This window comes from Fundulus heteroclitus, chromosome 19 (assembly GCF_011125445.2).
Source record: "Fundulus heteroclitus isolate FHET01 chromosome 19, MU-UCD_Fhet_4.1, whole genome shotgun sequence".
Classification (NCBI taxonomy): Eukaryota; Metazoa; Chordata; class Actinopteri; order Cyprinodontiformes; family Fundulidae; genus Fundulus; species Fundulus heteroclitus.
The window spans coordinates 28,043,989-28,060,087 of NC_046379.1; the positions used below are offsets into that span (position 1 = coordinate 28,043,989).

Consider the following 16,099-nt stretch of genomic DNA (forward strand, 5'->3'; position numbering starts at 1 on the left):
TTGCTACAAGAAACTTCAGCAGGTTTTAATGAGATTTTATGCAATAGACACAAAGCAAAGCATAATTGCAAACTAAAAAAAAAAAAAAAAAAAAAAAAAGCTATTTAAAAAGTTTTTAAATGGCTTTTTTTTTTGCAGCCTCTTGCAGGTATTCCATCTACTCTGAAAACCGCTGTCCCACAGCATCTCAAGCTTTCACCACTGAGATGGTGTATTCAGGAGGATGAGCAGCGTTTTGTTATTTTGCTACATGTGGGCTTTTGCATGTATACCAAAAAAAATTATTTTGATCTTGTGGAACTAAGCATCTCATTTTACCTGTCTGCTGGGTCCCCCACCATGACTTATGGTCATGGGTCTTTTTTTGGCTCTCTTTCAACAACAGTTTTCTTGCCACTCTTGCATAAAGGTTGAGTTTATTGAATCCACGGCTTATAGTTATGTTGACAACTTCTACCTGAGCGGTGGACCTCTGCAGCTCCCCCATAGTTACCACAGGCCTTTTAGCCGTTTCTGTGCTCCCGCTCTCCATGCTCAGCCTGCCAGTTAAGGCAGCTTTGTGGATGAGCCATGCTAATATTGGATGAGGCGTTGAAGAGTGCTGCGCAAAATGTTCAACCAGGGAATCATGATAGATCGGCATTAACGGCGGTATACCAGTATCGGTCTGATAAGTAAAACCAGGCCCGTATGATTAACCAACATTTATGTCCATCTTGCTGCCATTTGGGTTTTCTTTGGAGACGGGATGGGGCTGGGGGGGGAGGAGGATTGTCGTTGGCCAAGAGGAATTTATCTGAGCATGACAGTGATGCAGCGTAGGATTGTGGGGGGTTTAAATGAAGCAGAGAAGCAAGGTCGGCTATGTGGTAATTTTTTAGATGCATACATACACACATTCTTATCGGCCCTAACAGCAGTATCAGAAATATTCATACCTGTGCATCCCTATATCCCACACTTATACTAAAAATGGATTGAAGTTTGTGATTTCAAGTTTCACAACATCAGGCAAAGTTCAACCGGTAAATTACTTTTGCAGCCATGGTTGAAGTTACAAAATTATTTGATTTACTAAGTGATTTGTGCTTTAAAAAAAAAAAAAAAAAAAAAAAAAATCTGGCTTTTTTGTTTTAGAAGATCTCTATTAAAATGTAATCGTCTCTGGAAACACGAATGGTCGCCTTGGTGGTTTAAGTGAAAAGACTCCAACAGATGGCTTCAATTCTAAGCGCTTTCCTGTGTTTATGAACTAGAACAATGTGGCCAACATAAACCGGACTCCCTGGAGAATGAGGCGAAAAGAGTCGGACTGCGTTTTCTGGCACCACCTACCAATAAATTGTAGCTGAGAAAGAACAAGAAATCTCATCAGTGGCTTGTGATGAAGCTCCTCTCCGGTCTGTCCCTCCTGCTTGAAGAGGACAGACGTCTCTGATGTCCAATGGAGCCATTACGCTTCAAATGTAGTTCCTTAATCACAAACCGCGCACATGTGGCCTTGATCCCAGAAAGGAAGTGTTAATACACTGAGGTTTACGTCCCTTTTATGGTTTATTCAGCTGTTATAAACAGAGAAGGAAAATGACAGCCGTATTGTGGCTCTTCGACACTTTCAGAAAAACAAACTGTCGCTTCTAGTCCTTAAAACGAACGTTTTTTTTTTTAGGCTCTGTATCTGCAACAGAGAGATTAGATGCGAGGCCCGCTTCACCTCACAGACATCTGTCTGCGTTTGCACTTGTTTGTGCAGAAAATTAGATCATTCGGAGGGCGGCAGTAAAAAGTCTGCAACTCCACAGCGAAAACGCCATCAAAAAAGGCTAAAGAAAGCGCTTGTCTGTCTCCAACCTCCCTCTGCTTTGGTAATGAGATAATAAGCACCCAGAGCTGCTGATATAAGTGCAGTGAGATGAAGCTGTAGTGTCTGTTTTATCGTGCAGAGCAGCACGGAGGAGCTGTTAAAGAGCTAAAAGAGCAGCTGGAAGGGCCAGATGGTCGGATTCAGGGACACAATAATGTCACCTAAATAAAAGGAAGACGTGGATTCTGCCAAATTCAATAAATGTTGGAGACTCCAAGCTTAGTCAGACGATAATACTAATAAAAGGACATATCTAACAAAACCCTAAACACTCAACTGCATCATTGGAGTGGCTTCTTGCTCAGCTTCACTCAATATTCACTAGAGTTCACTCTTACTTTAATGGTGTATGAAAGGAAGAACTCTTGAAAAGTTAGCCTTGTTATGATTTAACCATAATTCCTGCAATGTTTCAGTTTTAATACTCTTTACTTACACCAACCTTTTTTAAATTCTGGACTTTAGAATATAAAACATCCATTATCTGTGAAACACCACAACACGTTGGTTGAATTGAGATCAAGTCATGTACAAAATAACTGATTTTGTATTTTTAGCACATTAGAGCAGCTCCATTTTAAAAGCCAACAATAAATGTGGCAAGAATACTCAACAAGCAGTGCCATCGGAAATTTGCAACGTTTTGTCTCCTCTCTGCTTTATTTGTGAGTAAAGTAGACATGATAGTTTGAATGGCCATCTATGTTACTTTTGGGGTGTGGGGTGTCATAAAGGAAAAAGCACAAAAAAGTGTTTTGTAAGCTTTAGAAGCAGGAATATAACACCAGGCAAGGCAAATGGTTACACGACGTAGCTGCAGGTCACATGTATGCGATGCTGCTGTTGGAATATTCCCTAAATCGCAAAAGGGTTTCCATTGTGAATTTTAAAGAACAGATTTTAGACACTGTTTTGATATTTTATTGTAGAGCTGCTCAGAGCATCTAACAGTCATAATAGTGTCTGAACTGTCACAATTGCAAAAGACTGCTCGGATGATACAATATGCCTTTGCAGGAATGCGCACATAGTGCCAGATTTAGATGTCTGCCACAGAGTCTAGGTTCAGAATTAGAAGCACATGCAAAATCCTGCTTGCAGACACTTATATCACCAACTAACATCATTCATCTTCCTCAGAGTCTTTTGAACACAGTTTGGGTTTTACTGGTCAGGTTAAAACCCAGGTCTAAAAGGGCCTACAGGTTGAATACGGCTGCCATTATCCAGTGGTTTCCTCTAAATTCAAAAACCAAAATGATGGATGAAAATCCAAGTTACGATGTCGCTAGATCAGAGATAAGGAGCACAGGTTAAATGTGGGTCGATTCAAATCTGAAATCTCAGATATTCCCTGCAATCATTTTATTTCATTCATCCATACATTTTCTACAGCCTCTCAATCCAAACTGATGTATCATTTGTCCTTTGTTCTGGAATAATGATTGTGTTACAGAATTGTTTTCTTGCAGCACTTTGAAGTGTCTTGTTACTGAAACGTGCTATACAAATAAACTTGCCTTGCATCATAAGGATAGATAGTGGCATTCATTAAAGTGTCCAAACTCTAGTGTACAGGAGTCTGGGTTTTTCCTCCTGCACTGGTAAATAAGGCCTCAGTCACAACACTCTGGAAAGGCAAAAGTAATGTATGTTTGCCAATCACCATGATGCTTTTCCAGCCAGGAGGTGCCATTTGTCACACATTAACAAAAAATAAAATAAATAAATGAATAAAAATAATAATCTAACATATTCTGAATCCCCCCCCCCCCCCATCAGTTTTCTTTAGAAAAGACTGAAGAAAATGAAACTTATAGAAGCAGCTGCATCTTTTATTGCCAGAATGTGCACTCTTCAACATGCCGTTTTTGCATGTACTCACCCTGTTAGCAGATATTAAAACTTCCAGCAGCAGCTCATGGTTTCGCTCAGGTGAGGACTGTCTCTGATGTGGACTGATGACTGTTATTAAAGTTAACGTCAATCTTGACGCAAATTTGAATCTTTGAATATTTCCTTCTCTTTGTATTGATTATATCAAGATGTCGATTATTTTTGACAGCCCTGTTTATAACATTTATTTTCCAGTATTCCTGATGCAGATCAAACCTCAGCTCATTGCAGTAATTAACTAGAAGAAACCCTTGTTGTTTAAGACCGCATAAACAAACTATGGTGGATAATTTAGAGCCATTTGCAGGAATACTGGCATAAATAAATGATCAGATTTACATACCGTAATTAAATCCGCTTCAATAAACAAGTATTTCTAAAGAGGAAAACAGAAAGAGGAGAAAACTTAAACTGATCAGACGTTCCTAACGACAGCGCTGTAGCTCTGACTTGGCTCTTAGATAGTGGAAAAACAAACGGGTTCTTTTATAGAAGCGGATAAGAACTGACTAGCAGCAGCCTTGGTTGAGCACTCAAATCCCTCTGGTGGTAAAACCCCAAAAGAGAAATCTAAAGTTAAAACCACCATCAACAGCCCAGAGACTTCTTTAAAACCACAGATCAGAAAATCAACAAAATTCTGATCAGAATATCTCAACATAAAGCAGTGTGTGTTATTTTTTGGAATGAATTCTCCAAAATAATTTCCCTCCTGAGAATCAAGTCTTCCAGCTGCGTTTTAGCTTGAAAAGCTCCTCTCAGCTTTCTGCAGACTTCTCTCCACCTGGCGGCAGGAACACCCTCTTTCTGTAGTTCTTCTTCTTGATCTACATCACATGGCAGCTTCTGCAACGCTTTCTAGATAAGTGACTCTGAGCCCAACAAGTCAAACATAGAATATATGTTTTCATACACAGTGGGCTGAATCAAGCTAGTGATAAATGTTTTAGGCTTTTTTTTCTGGATCAGCTCGTGCTGGCCAACACTTCTGTGTGAAGGCTTGATCAGAGCCGCTCAGTCTAATTTAGAGATTTTCTTTTCCAATAAAAGCAAATCCACTGTATGAAAGAGAATTGTAAATACAAAAGAGGCAAACTGTGCTTCAGTGAACGTCTCGTATCAATAATTCTGCCAGATAAAGTCTATGACCAACTCCTTTGAAGGAGAACAGTTGCGATAACGGAGCCTACTAAAGGCGGCAGGCCTACCTTGCCATCCAGCTTTGCAGATGCAGCTCTTTTCCTGGCAGCGACCTCTTTCCGGATAGCCGCAGTCGTCCAGGCAGTATGGGATGTCGCAGGCTTCGCCCTTCCAGTTGGCTTCACACTCGCAGTAAACCGAAGCGGTGGAGTTCCCCGTTCGGCACTCGCCTCGGCCCGAGCAGTTGTTTGGACACGTGTTCACCCTGGCGTTGAGAAAGGGCGAGGCAAAACCCGGAGAGAGAGAAACCAAGGATCAACACAAAACACGAGGAGCACCTTTTCTACAGATATGATAGGTCCGTGGGCAGCATCTCCTGCTGACCTATACATGGTTCTTAGTTGATGAAACAACTAGCTGAAAGTTTGCTGTTGCTTCAAGGGACCTAAGGAGGCTTAACACTGATGTTTGACCACAAAAAGGTGAGGAAGCCATCAGGTGATCATTTATTGAAACTTGTTTTTTGCCACAGCAGGAGGGTCATGAAACAAATCTGCAATAAATTTTAAGAGCGAGACATTTGTATATTGTTCGTTTATTTCTCTAATCCAGACAGGGTCAAAGTGACACACACACACACACACACACGCTGGATATTTACATATTAGGACCAAGCGATAATTCAGTAACAATATATATCTATCAATAGACATGTGGTGTGATAAAAAAGGGTAAATAAAAACTTCAATAGAATTAAAGGTGTCCTTTTGCATTCAAGCCTTTCATGTATGTTATGACTACAGTCGTTACATCCTCCCAATCGCAAATGCAGGAACAGCAACACGCCGTCACTAAGCTCCGCCCACTTCAAAGAGTTCAGGGAGCAGATGTTCTTTTTTCCCATTTGTAAAATTTGCCATTTTTGTAACATGTTTGCTGAATAAAGTGTTTAGGTCACCAACCAACAGCATAAAAGGGCCAGGGCTGCACTTAAAACATAGGTTTTTAATTTTTTGATAATTATCGATATCAATGTGATTCCGGTTTTATCGATATGCCTCCCCCACCCCCATCCCAGAATCAGAATCAAGTTTATTGCCAAGTAGGTTTGCACTTACAAGGAATTTGGCTTGGTGTTGATGGTGCAGACAAAATAAAATATATATATATATATATATATATATATATATATATATATATATATATATATATATATATATATATATATATATATATATATATATATATATACACACAGAGGTATATACACGGTAGACTGTACGTTAATGTAACACAGAAGGTCTGGAGATGCTACGTTGGTGTAGCTTGGAAGTCCTGAACGGGGGAGAGAGGCAGTGTCCAGAGTCAAGGGGGGCTCTGGACCTTGTTGATCAGGCTGGTAGCGGATGGGAAGAAACTGTTCTTGTGGCGTGAGGTTTTGGTCCTGATGGACCGCAGCCTCCTGCCAGAGGGAAGTGTCTGAAATAGTTTGTGACTGGGGAGCGAGGGATCAGCCACAATCTTCCCTGCACACCTCAGAATCCTGAAGGCGTTCAGGTCCTGGAGAGATGGAAGATTGCAGCCAATCGCCAGCCCTAATACATATACTGTATGAATGTGTTTAGCAAGTTGCACATCTGCTGCATAACTTGTGTAGCAATCAACAGGCTTCTAGCTGAAATCTACCAGCAAAACTTGACTTTGGCAGAATTGTTCAAATAAACGTAGCCTGGATGGTTTCCCGCTCCGTTAGCTGCTGGGTATATTCAGATGAGCTCATATGTAGAATTGTGTAGACTTTAGAGCCTGTGCGAATTGAGAAATTATCCATTAAAAAAAAATAAATAAATAAATAAAAACACATTTCTGTACTCAATTCTTGTATTCACAAAAAGAACATCCCTAACAGCTCAAATTAGTCTGGAAAAGCTCAAAACTCACCGTTTATTCCAGACACAGCTTAACAATTCAAAGCAGTCTGATACTACTGGCCCTCAATGTTCATTGTAAATGTAAGAAACTAAACAGGTGGTTCTTTTAATCATGTGGATATATACAAGGGGGACTTCCAACACTTCAGATTTCTACAGAGAGGAGGAAAAAAAATTTTGTGTGATAAATCTTGATTGAAACTAAAGCTTCCAGCCATCAAAGCAGGACACCGCGGTGAGATGTTAATTTCTCTCTTGGAACGGGCGAAGCATTGGAAGCGAGGGCAAAGACACAAAGGGCTCTCATCGTTCTTTCATGTTCCTTGTTTGGTTAATGGTTTGATGTTGCGCCTGCGCCGCCTTTCCCAGACACCAAAGACCGGGGGCCCGGGGGCACGTTCGCTTCTTCCAACGTTTCTTAGCCAGCTCCAAATCTCATCTCTATGGTGACGGTATCGCTGAAGTACGGAAGAGCGTGCGGATCCATCCGCTGTGCTCCTTAGAGATGTTTTACAGCAAACCACTTGGATTTTCAATTAGTTTTCATTTTCCCAAGCGTCTGTTTTATGGTTTTAGTCAGATTTGACGTCTACATTTTTTTTTAACTCTCCTGCAAAAAAGGCTTTTTTTTTTTAGAAAAGCACAGCATCTCTCCATTTTTATGGACAGACAACAAATTCCAGATCCACAAGCTTCCACAGTTTAACACGTTCAAAAGGTAGTATTTTAAAAGGCCAAAAAAAAAACAACTTCAAAACAGAGGTTTTACATCACACCGGGATCTGTCACAAGATAACAATGTAGGAATTCTTAAAATTGCAATTGATTGGAGTAGGGAATGACATCTGTTTTCTCATTGATCGAGATTTAAACAGACGATTACAGATGGATTAACAAGCATCAAAACTCAATTATCTCTATGGTAATTTACAACCTAATTTTGAGGAACACAAAATTGGACTCAGAAGCGTGTAACTATGGCACCAGGACTGTTTATGGTGAACACTTAATGTTACATACTCTTCATCCTGCACACTAGGCATCAAACGGAAAATGAGTTGGACAAGAGCTACACCAAGTAACTCTGGCCTAGTCCACATGCAAGTATATTTATTAGCTAGCATTAGCTTATGTTGTCTGGGAGGTTCATAGCTCCACTATAACTCCATCCCAAGGTGTTGTTTTAAAGTATGAGATCTTAAACTAGTTCACTTGTGGATGAAGTCAGCGGTTAGTTAATTCAGAATTTTTTCGGACCCGATTTTTCTATTTAATCTGTAACTTCATTTCTCAGTAAATCATCTTTAAATTGCCTTCAGGCAGTCCAGAATGCGGCAGCAGGGACCCACCGAACAGAGCGCCTCACCCCTACTCTGGCCTCCATGCTGTGGCTCCCTGTACAGTAGAGGACGCATTTTAAAATGTCGGTCCTAGCATTCAGGGCACTTCAGGGCCAACCTCCGGAATATAGCCAGAATTATTGAAGCTTTACTCGAACAGAGGAACATCTGACCAGAGATTGCTGGCGATACCACGGACGCCTTTCTAAACTGGTGGAGATGGGGCTTTTCAGGCCGCTGCCCGAGGCCCTGGAACTCTCCAGCTGTCCCTGTGCTGCATGACCTCCCCTGACTCTTAACAAGCAGTTAGACATTTGTATACAATCAGGCTTTCAACTAGACTGCTACATTTATTTGTAATAATTCTACTCTTGTTTTTATGTTTTACTGTGAGTCATCTTGTGATTTTAATGTCTGTGAAAGGTGCTACGCAAATTAAAAAACATTTATTTTCTGATGTTTTTGTTGAACCAATGGGATGAATTTGGTTCTGGAGATTTGGTGGATTGTTTTGGGGGTGATGGGGAAATGAAGTGACTGAAGATTCCTAAACCTTAGAAACTGTATTTCTTTGTGAAATGCACACTAAAAATCTGGACTTATATGGTAAAAGAAATCCATAAATCCAATAAATTGTATCACATTATATTCACTGTAAAATGGGCCAGTCAAACTGAATTATAACAGTGGCACAGAAAGAGATGACTAGGTAGTGTACTGCAAAAACATCCACACTCCTTGAACTTTTCCATATTTTGCCCCATTTTAACTACAAAATTTTAATCTAGATTTAGTGATTTTATTGGACCAACAAAAAGTAGCAACTATTTCTTTAGTGGAAGGAAAAGGACATATGGTTTTATTTTTATTTTTTTTAAAACAAAGCATTAATCAGAAAAGGAACCAGAAGAAATAACTCTGGAGGTGTGATCTCCGGCCCCAGAATCTATCAAAAAGACCCGAAGATGTGGCTCACATGTTCACATGGAAAAACAAAACCGCCGTTTTGAAATGTATCCAATCTGGGACCGAGGCTAAAAAATGATCCTTTATGGTCTCTAAAAGAACATCGGTGTGAACAAACAGCCTAAATGACCAAATACCTTTCCTGATACACCCAATCTCATCTGCGTGGGGTCGGGGCCTTAACCACCTGCACTTATTGCATGAAGAGACCAAATGGTCTTTCACTTATTCTAACTGCAGTGTACTTTGAAAACTCTTCACAATTATGTTTTTGTCATATCCCTAAGCAATGTAAAATGTATGTGGTAATTGTAAAAGACTACTCACCTGTATGAAATATTGAAGCCTGTTAGGTTGTAGGCAGCATCACTGAAGAAGTGCAGCAAGGCGTAGCCGGACTGAGACACCACTTCTGGAACCGTCTCATTCCCGTATCGCTCAGGAACAATCAAACCACTGTAATGACAGGAAGTTACAGCTCAAATCGTTTTAAAGCACATGTGATGTGAAGCCCATCTGTGTTTGAAGAATACAGTTTGTTGTTGGGAATCTTACATTTGTTCATTTCTACGAACCAGTAATTTAAGACATGTGCAATCCCTCAGTTTCTCTATCATTACATGTAGGGTTTCACAGAAGTATGCAAATTTCTAAAATTTAAATAAAATTTAAATTTGAATGTTTTTGAAAGCTTTCCCACTTCTAGAGGATTAGAGTGTCAGGTTTATTATCAAAGACCTATTGGAAGAAGTTTGTTTCCTGACAATAAAAAGGCCCAACTGAAAAATGAGTACATAGACATTCAAGCCGAACCGAGGTTTAAGATTAACTGAGGTTTAGCATAGAGATGGCAACCACCCTGGTTTACAACGTCAATCATTGATACGTACCTGAAAGCAGCGAGCAGCGGGGCATAAATGGAGTCTCCGTCGTATACGTAGAGGTGATCCCAGCTGCACTCAGTGGCGAAGTGGTTGAACCGTAACCGGAGAATGGTGTTCGGCCTGCGAAAGAGAGCAGAGCTCATCATCACGCCTGTGTGACCACTGGGTAGCAGGACGATATTCCCGATTTAAAATGCACCACTTTCCATAAACGTGGCAAAAACTAAAACATTAAAAAGGTCCCTTCAGAGCTCATGTAGAGACATTTCTGTTCTAGAGCGCTTATTCATTTTTTCAAGCTTTCTCACCAGAGCCACAGTGGAGTTTAAAAGTGATGGACTCAGGAACCAAACAGGCCGTTTATGGACTGCGCCAACTATTACCATTTCTCTTTAACGTTAAGGTAGAAAAGAGATTAGGTGACAAAAGCATAACAGGACACCCACATTTGCCCTTTGAAAAACCAAATAAAAGATGTGAATCATCCTATGCATTCTACAACCCACAGACGCCGGTGGGGAACGGGCCTCCTACACATGCGGCACCCCTTAATCCAATCAGTCAACACACCATGACTGAAAGCTACCAGGCTACGCTAACAACAACAACCCACTTCAGAATGGAAGTTGAGACTGAGCAAAGATTACTCTATTTTGACGCTCCGTATCTGAGAGGTGTTTAGTAAGATTAACTCACAGGAAGCAAAGAGAAGCGTCTATTTAAAAAGGAGCAGCTTTTTCCTATGGAGGCATTATAGCGGTTTAGTCAGAGCCAGACTTTGGCGTGAGCAGCTCATTTTGACCCGTCGCTGTTTCATATTTCTGCAATTTTAGTCATTACATACTTGACTTTGCCAAGTATAAATGCTGTGCATGATCAATTTTCAGGCATTTTGAGCACGTATTAATCAGATTGGTGAAGAGGCTAATTGGCCTGTAGCTAATTGACCTTTAGCGAACTTCAGGAAGGCTCAACTCTGTTTTATCCTGCCAAATAGGCTTTGTAGCCTGGACCTGGAAATGATGGAAACATTTGCCATTTATTGCTAAATATTAATAAAAAGATGGCAACGACAGTTTTACAAAAACTGCTCTGACATGTTTTCTTTGGTGCCAATATGAATAATTAATGGCCATTCAAAGCAGGAATAAAGGAAATTATTTTGAATTCAATTCATCAAATTTCTTAGAGAAAAATGTTAATCAGCTGAAATCTGTGTCAGCAGGTTAAAAACTTTAAAGATAAAGATTGAAAACCGGCTATAAATTTCTAAGCAGTGTATTTCTAAGAATCTGGTATAAGATTTCCATTCTGAAAACCCAATTGTAAAACAAGATTAGCAGAAGAATTGTAAGAAAATGTTATTCTAACAAAACAGAAACACCAAAAACCTGAATGAATATGCGGCAGGGTTGGAAATTCTATATTTCATATAAAAAAGGGTTAATCAGGCATGATCAGTGATCAATACAAATTTCTAGTTGGAATCCAAGAACTATAACTTGTTTTTGTTTTCCAAACCATTAAATGTTACAAGCACTGACATGAAAAATAAAGCAAATTCCTGGACGAAGGTAGCAGATTGGAATCCCCATCCAAGCATGACTCCAACCTTTAGCAGATTTTTTTTAATCACACCCAAAACAAAGTGCAGCAAAGAACCTTTTGTTTGTTTGAGAGTTTATTAACTATCATGCATAAAAAAGTAGGTCTCTATTATTTCCACTCATTCAGATCATCACTGTAATTTATTTATTGGATGGACCAATCAAAAGGCCACAATCTGCCGATTGTGGCCTTTTGATTGGTGCATCACTAAACAGAGCCATCCGAGGCAAAGCAAGCCTGTTTATTAAAAGGCACTGATAGAAAACATGAGATTCTTAAAAATGTGTGTCAGCTCCTAATCTACTTAATATGACAAAATGAAATCATGCACTACAGCACAAAGATCCCTTCTACACTCTTTGATGGATACAGGATGTAAGAGGGAAAGTTATGCGTGGTCACATTTTCGTCCTAAAAGCTTTTATTCATTCCAGCAAATTGCCGATTCCTTTCCGCTTTCAATGAAAACGAAAACTAGGCGCCACGGCAGCCCCAAGCCCCCTCATTAGAGGACAAGACTTGTGACCAGCCAAAAAGAACAAAATAAAACTGATGCGGCTGAAACGTCCTTTCCTACAATAGCAGCAACCTGTAGAGGCGCTTTAAACAAGAGGGCAAAAACAGAGCTCAGTCCCAGATTACAGCTCAGTTCAAAGCATGGGCGCTTCTAGACAGGGGCCAACAAAGCCCCTGTACTGAAGACATCAGTTTCTTATGATCATATGGACTGGAACAGAAAATGTAACTGGTTGGTCCCTTGGGCCCCATTTAAGTTTTTAACTTTACATTTCTATTTTAATAATAATTTTAAAATGAATGAGTTTCACTTTTAGCTTCAGCCGTATTGAGACAGGATCACAGTTTTCAGAGGTCTGCAACCAGCAGTTCCAGAGACACAAGTGGTGCTTTGGCTCTGTAGCTCACTTAATTACTAAACAATTACATTTTACACAGTTTTTCCTGATTTAATTGTTTTGTGTTTTTTTTTCTTAACGGGTCAAGTCACCGAATCAAGACTCAATCGTCATTTATGTAACCATAATGACATTTTGGTGAGAACCCAGCTCAGATTTCACACATAACACACACAGGCACAAAACAAGACATAGTTTGAGTTGAAAGCTCCGATAAAACTTCCTGAGAAGCTAAAAGTGTGCAAATAGTCCTTAGCATCTGATAAGATTTAGATGTTCAAGTCAAAAAAAGTCACTGTACAGATAATGTAAATTACCGTGGAGATGTATGAACGTATCAGAGCGACATTCCTAGAGAAGCTAAAAAGTGTGCATAGTCATTAGCCAACATAGAAATGTTCAAGTTAATTGATGTTCAAGTCAAAAAAAGCAGGTAGTCAGTTTATAGGGATGATGTGAAACATGCAATTGCCTGGATGAACCAGACAAACATTCCAGAGAAGTTAAAGTGTTTAAATAAGTCATTAACGCCTTCTTGTCGCATGTTCGCTGGGTCGCCTACATGGCTTGTGACTGCAAAGAGTGATGGTTCTCCCACTTAATAAGTAGATCTATGCAGTTGAGAGACAATTACAAAAAACGGTGGAACCTATCGGTTAATGAGTTGCACTGGATGTATCTACGAGTTTCAGAGTAAATGGAGTTGACCACAAGTTTTCAGATGTTTATTTCTTAAAGAACACCAAAGAGCATTCATCAGCTTCTTTTTACCTCTGGATCAAGACATTACAGAATGTGGGTATTCTCGTCATCTTTCTGGAAAGCAAGATATTCTGATGGCAAGCACGGTGCTTTTATGGACTCCCCTTTGATCAGTGGGAGCATATTTTGGTCTCGCAGATGCCGGACACATTTACTGGTGTTGATGAATCTGCGGCCAAAGACCTTCTGGGAAGCTGACCTAAAACTATAGGCTGGTTTGGATTTTTAGACTTGGACAACTTTATTGTCATTTTGTATGTACAGAGTGCATACAGAACAAAATTTCGTTGCATACAGCTTACGACTGTAATAGGATTGCAGGTGGAATAAGGCAACATTACAATATAAAGTGCAGCACTGATAATGCAGGAGAAAAACAGTGTGCAAAAAGTCTGCAGAAGAATGTTCAACCATTTTTTATGTGCAAAAATAATATGTGCAAAAAGGCAGTAAACATTGAATTATGCACTATTTAAATGCATTATAAAAGTTCGGCAACGTTGGCAGTGCCAAAATAATGATGCAAATGTGATGCAGAGTCCAGTCTAGAGTTCACCAGTTCAACAGTCTGATGGCAATAGGGAAAAAGCTGTTGCAGAACCTGGTGGACCTGCAGCGGATGCTGTGGAACCTCTACCCAGAGGGCAGCAGGGAGAACAGTCCATGGTGGGGGTGTGAGAGGTCTCTGATGAAGTTTTATGGTTACATCACTCCTAAATTCAGTCCACCAGCTTCCCGACTACATTTCTAAACCTCAATGGATTACAGAGAGGCACCACAATAACTTATGAGTTTGCTGCCAATTTTATTCATTACATGATTACATGAAAGGGAAAAAAACATTTATAAAATTTGAACAGGATAAAAAGTGAGGATTTTGAAGACTGTCATGGTTTAATGGAGTTTTTAAATGCACTACTACCACTAATAACGATCAGTTAAATATTAGTAATAATACAGAGCCATTAATGATGTAAGGATTCAACATGATCCACATGTGCAAAGCTGTTGACGCAGACATGCCATCTTCTGAGCTGCAGCAGCACCACAGTATTAAGCTAATGGTACTCCAGTGGAACTGCCTTTAGGAAAGCAGGATGGTTCTGGAACACTTGACTTATCGGCAGATATTACACCTAAATTTGGAGTCCTTTGGTCCCCAACTTATCAACCGCCCCAAACCAGTGCAGCATTGTTGACTTCAACTCTGTGAGGTCTCCAGTTCCTTGACCAAAAGGGTTGCTGCTGTAAAGTCCATCAGGTGCATCAACAAAAGGTTACTTTATTAGCTTTGCAATCAAACTGGCAATCAGTGGAGCTAAGAACTTTGCAACATCCTGCCTGCACATCACAAAGAGATTATGTGATCCAAAAAACTCCAAACAGGTAAAACTGAAGAAAGCAACCTAAGGAAATCTGCCATAGATGTCCAGAGCTGTAGGGGAGAAGGTGCTCATCTCACCCAGTCGTTGGGCAAAAGGCATGTCTCTGTCTGTAGTACATGGAGACAGCACATGCACGCACATGGAAAACATGCAAACTACACGTAGACAAAATCCCCACATTATGACAAAAACATACACTGTTGATTTATATAGCAGTTTAGGTATGATAACAGATTTTGAGCAAGAACTCAAAAAATGAAAGCATTTCTAAATCCATGGCTCAGAAGTCATTCAAATTTACATTGAGAATGTGTACAGTATGGTAAAGCCCTGCACACACCTGGACAGCAGGACTGAGAACAGGAAGTGTACCAACAGAAAGTAGATCAAAACAATTGTTTATAGCCAATTAGTCAACTAATCAGGAACAACACTGATAAACTAGTCAAGTGAGGACCTTTCCTACAATGTTTCGCCTGATTTTACTCTTGATTCTCAGTTGGGTAAAGTCTGCAGCAGTCCACATAAAGAATTATATATTTGACATTTAAAACTGTCTTTAGAATCTTGCATTATTAATCAGAGGGGGTAGCATGACTAAAAACAGCAAACATTGGCAGGTTTTTTTTTTTTTAAAAAAACTCAAGTTGTTCCATTAAAGACAGACAAAGATTAAAAGCTCAAAATAATAAAACGGATCAACTCTGCTGTAACATTTTCAGCCTTCCTGTTATCGCCTGACTGACTTGTTCTCTCCCAGCCTGAATGAGCTAATAATTTTGACACATTCTGTTTCCTATGAAACACAATCATCCACTTCTGTACGTCCTTGCAAACAGTTTACTGATACGAAGCAAAGCAATAACATTGACTTCTCTTCTCACAGTAAAGAGTATCATTTTTAGCACAATCTGGGGCCCCGTTTCCGAAAGAATGGCCAATCTACCCTGAGTAGAAAGCAGCTACTCTGAGTAGCTCTACCTCACGCTGTCATATAAAAATGATATGGCAATAAATCAAGAGTATGAAAATACTATATAATCAGTTAAGGTCCAGTCACAAGTTATTCTTATTTATAACCTTACTCACCTAAAGTATTGAAATGCTATAATCCATATTTGCGAAATGATGGGATGGTGTAAATTATTGAAATAACTGATATGCCAGAACTTGACTTCATCCATCCTTCTAAAAATTAGTTGACGCTGATTTTCTTGTAGGTGTATTAGTGCCAACCTCACTTCATATTATATTAAATCAATGACAGGGGCAGAAAACAGTAACGCTTGAAAATCTATGAATCCAGAAATAAGACATTTAATCGTGGTCTGATCAGCCTCTCCTGACAGATTTCTGTGGAGTATTTGTGCTCCAGCGTACAAGCTCCTCCAGAATAGGACATGCCTTTT

The 16,099-nt window shown here is 39.7% G+C and overlaps 1 protein-coding gene across 2 annotated transcripts in view; it reads right to left on the reverse strand.

Moving 5' to 3' along the window:
- Positions 1–16,099, reverse strand: part of atrn (attractin) — a 184,645-nt gene that overhangs the window by 155,321 nt on the left and 13,225 nt on the right. For both annotated transcript variants that reach the window (XM_012872128.3, XM_021321290.2), the window contains exons 3-5: positions 10,028–10,141; positions 9,465–9,593; positions 4,969–5,165 (exon numbers count right to left, since the gene is read on the reverse strand). In XM_012872128.3, coding sequence (XP_012727582.3) covers positions 4,969–5,165; positions 9,465–9,593; positions 10,028–10,141 — 440 coding nt within the window. The remainder of the gene's footprint in view (positions 1–4,968; positions 5,166–9,464; positions 9,594–10,027; positions 10,142–16,099) is intronic.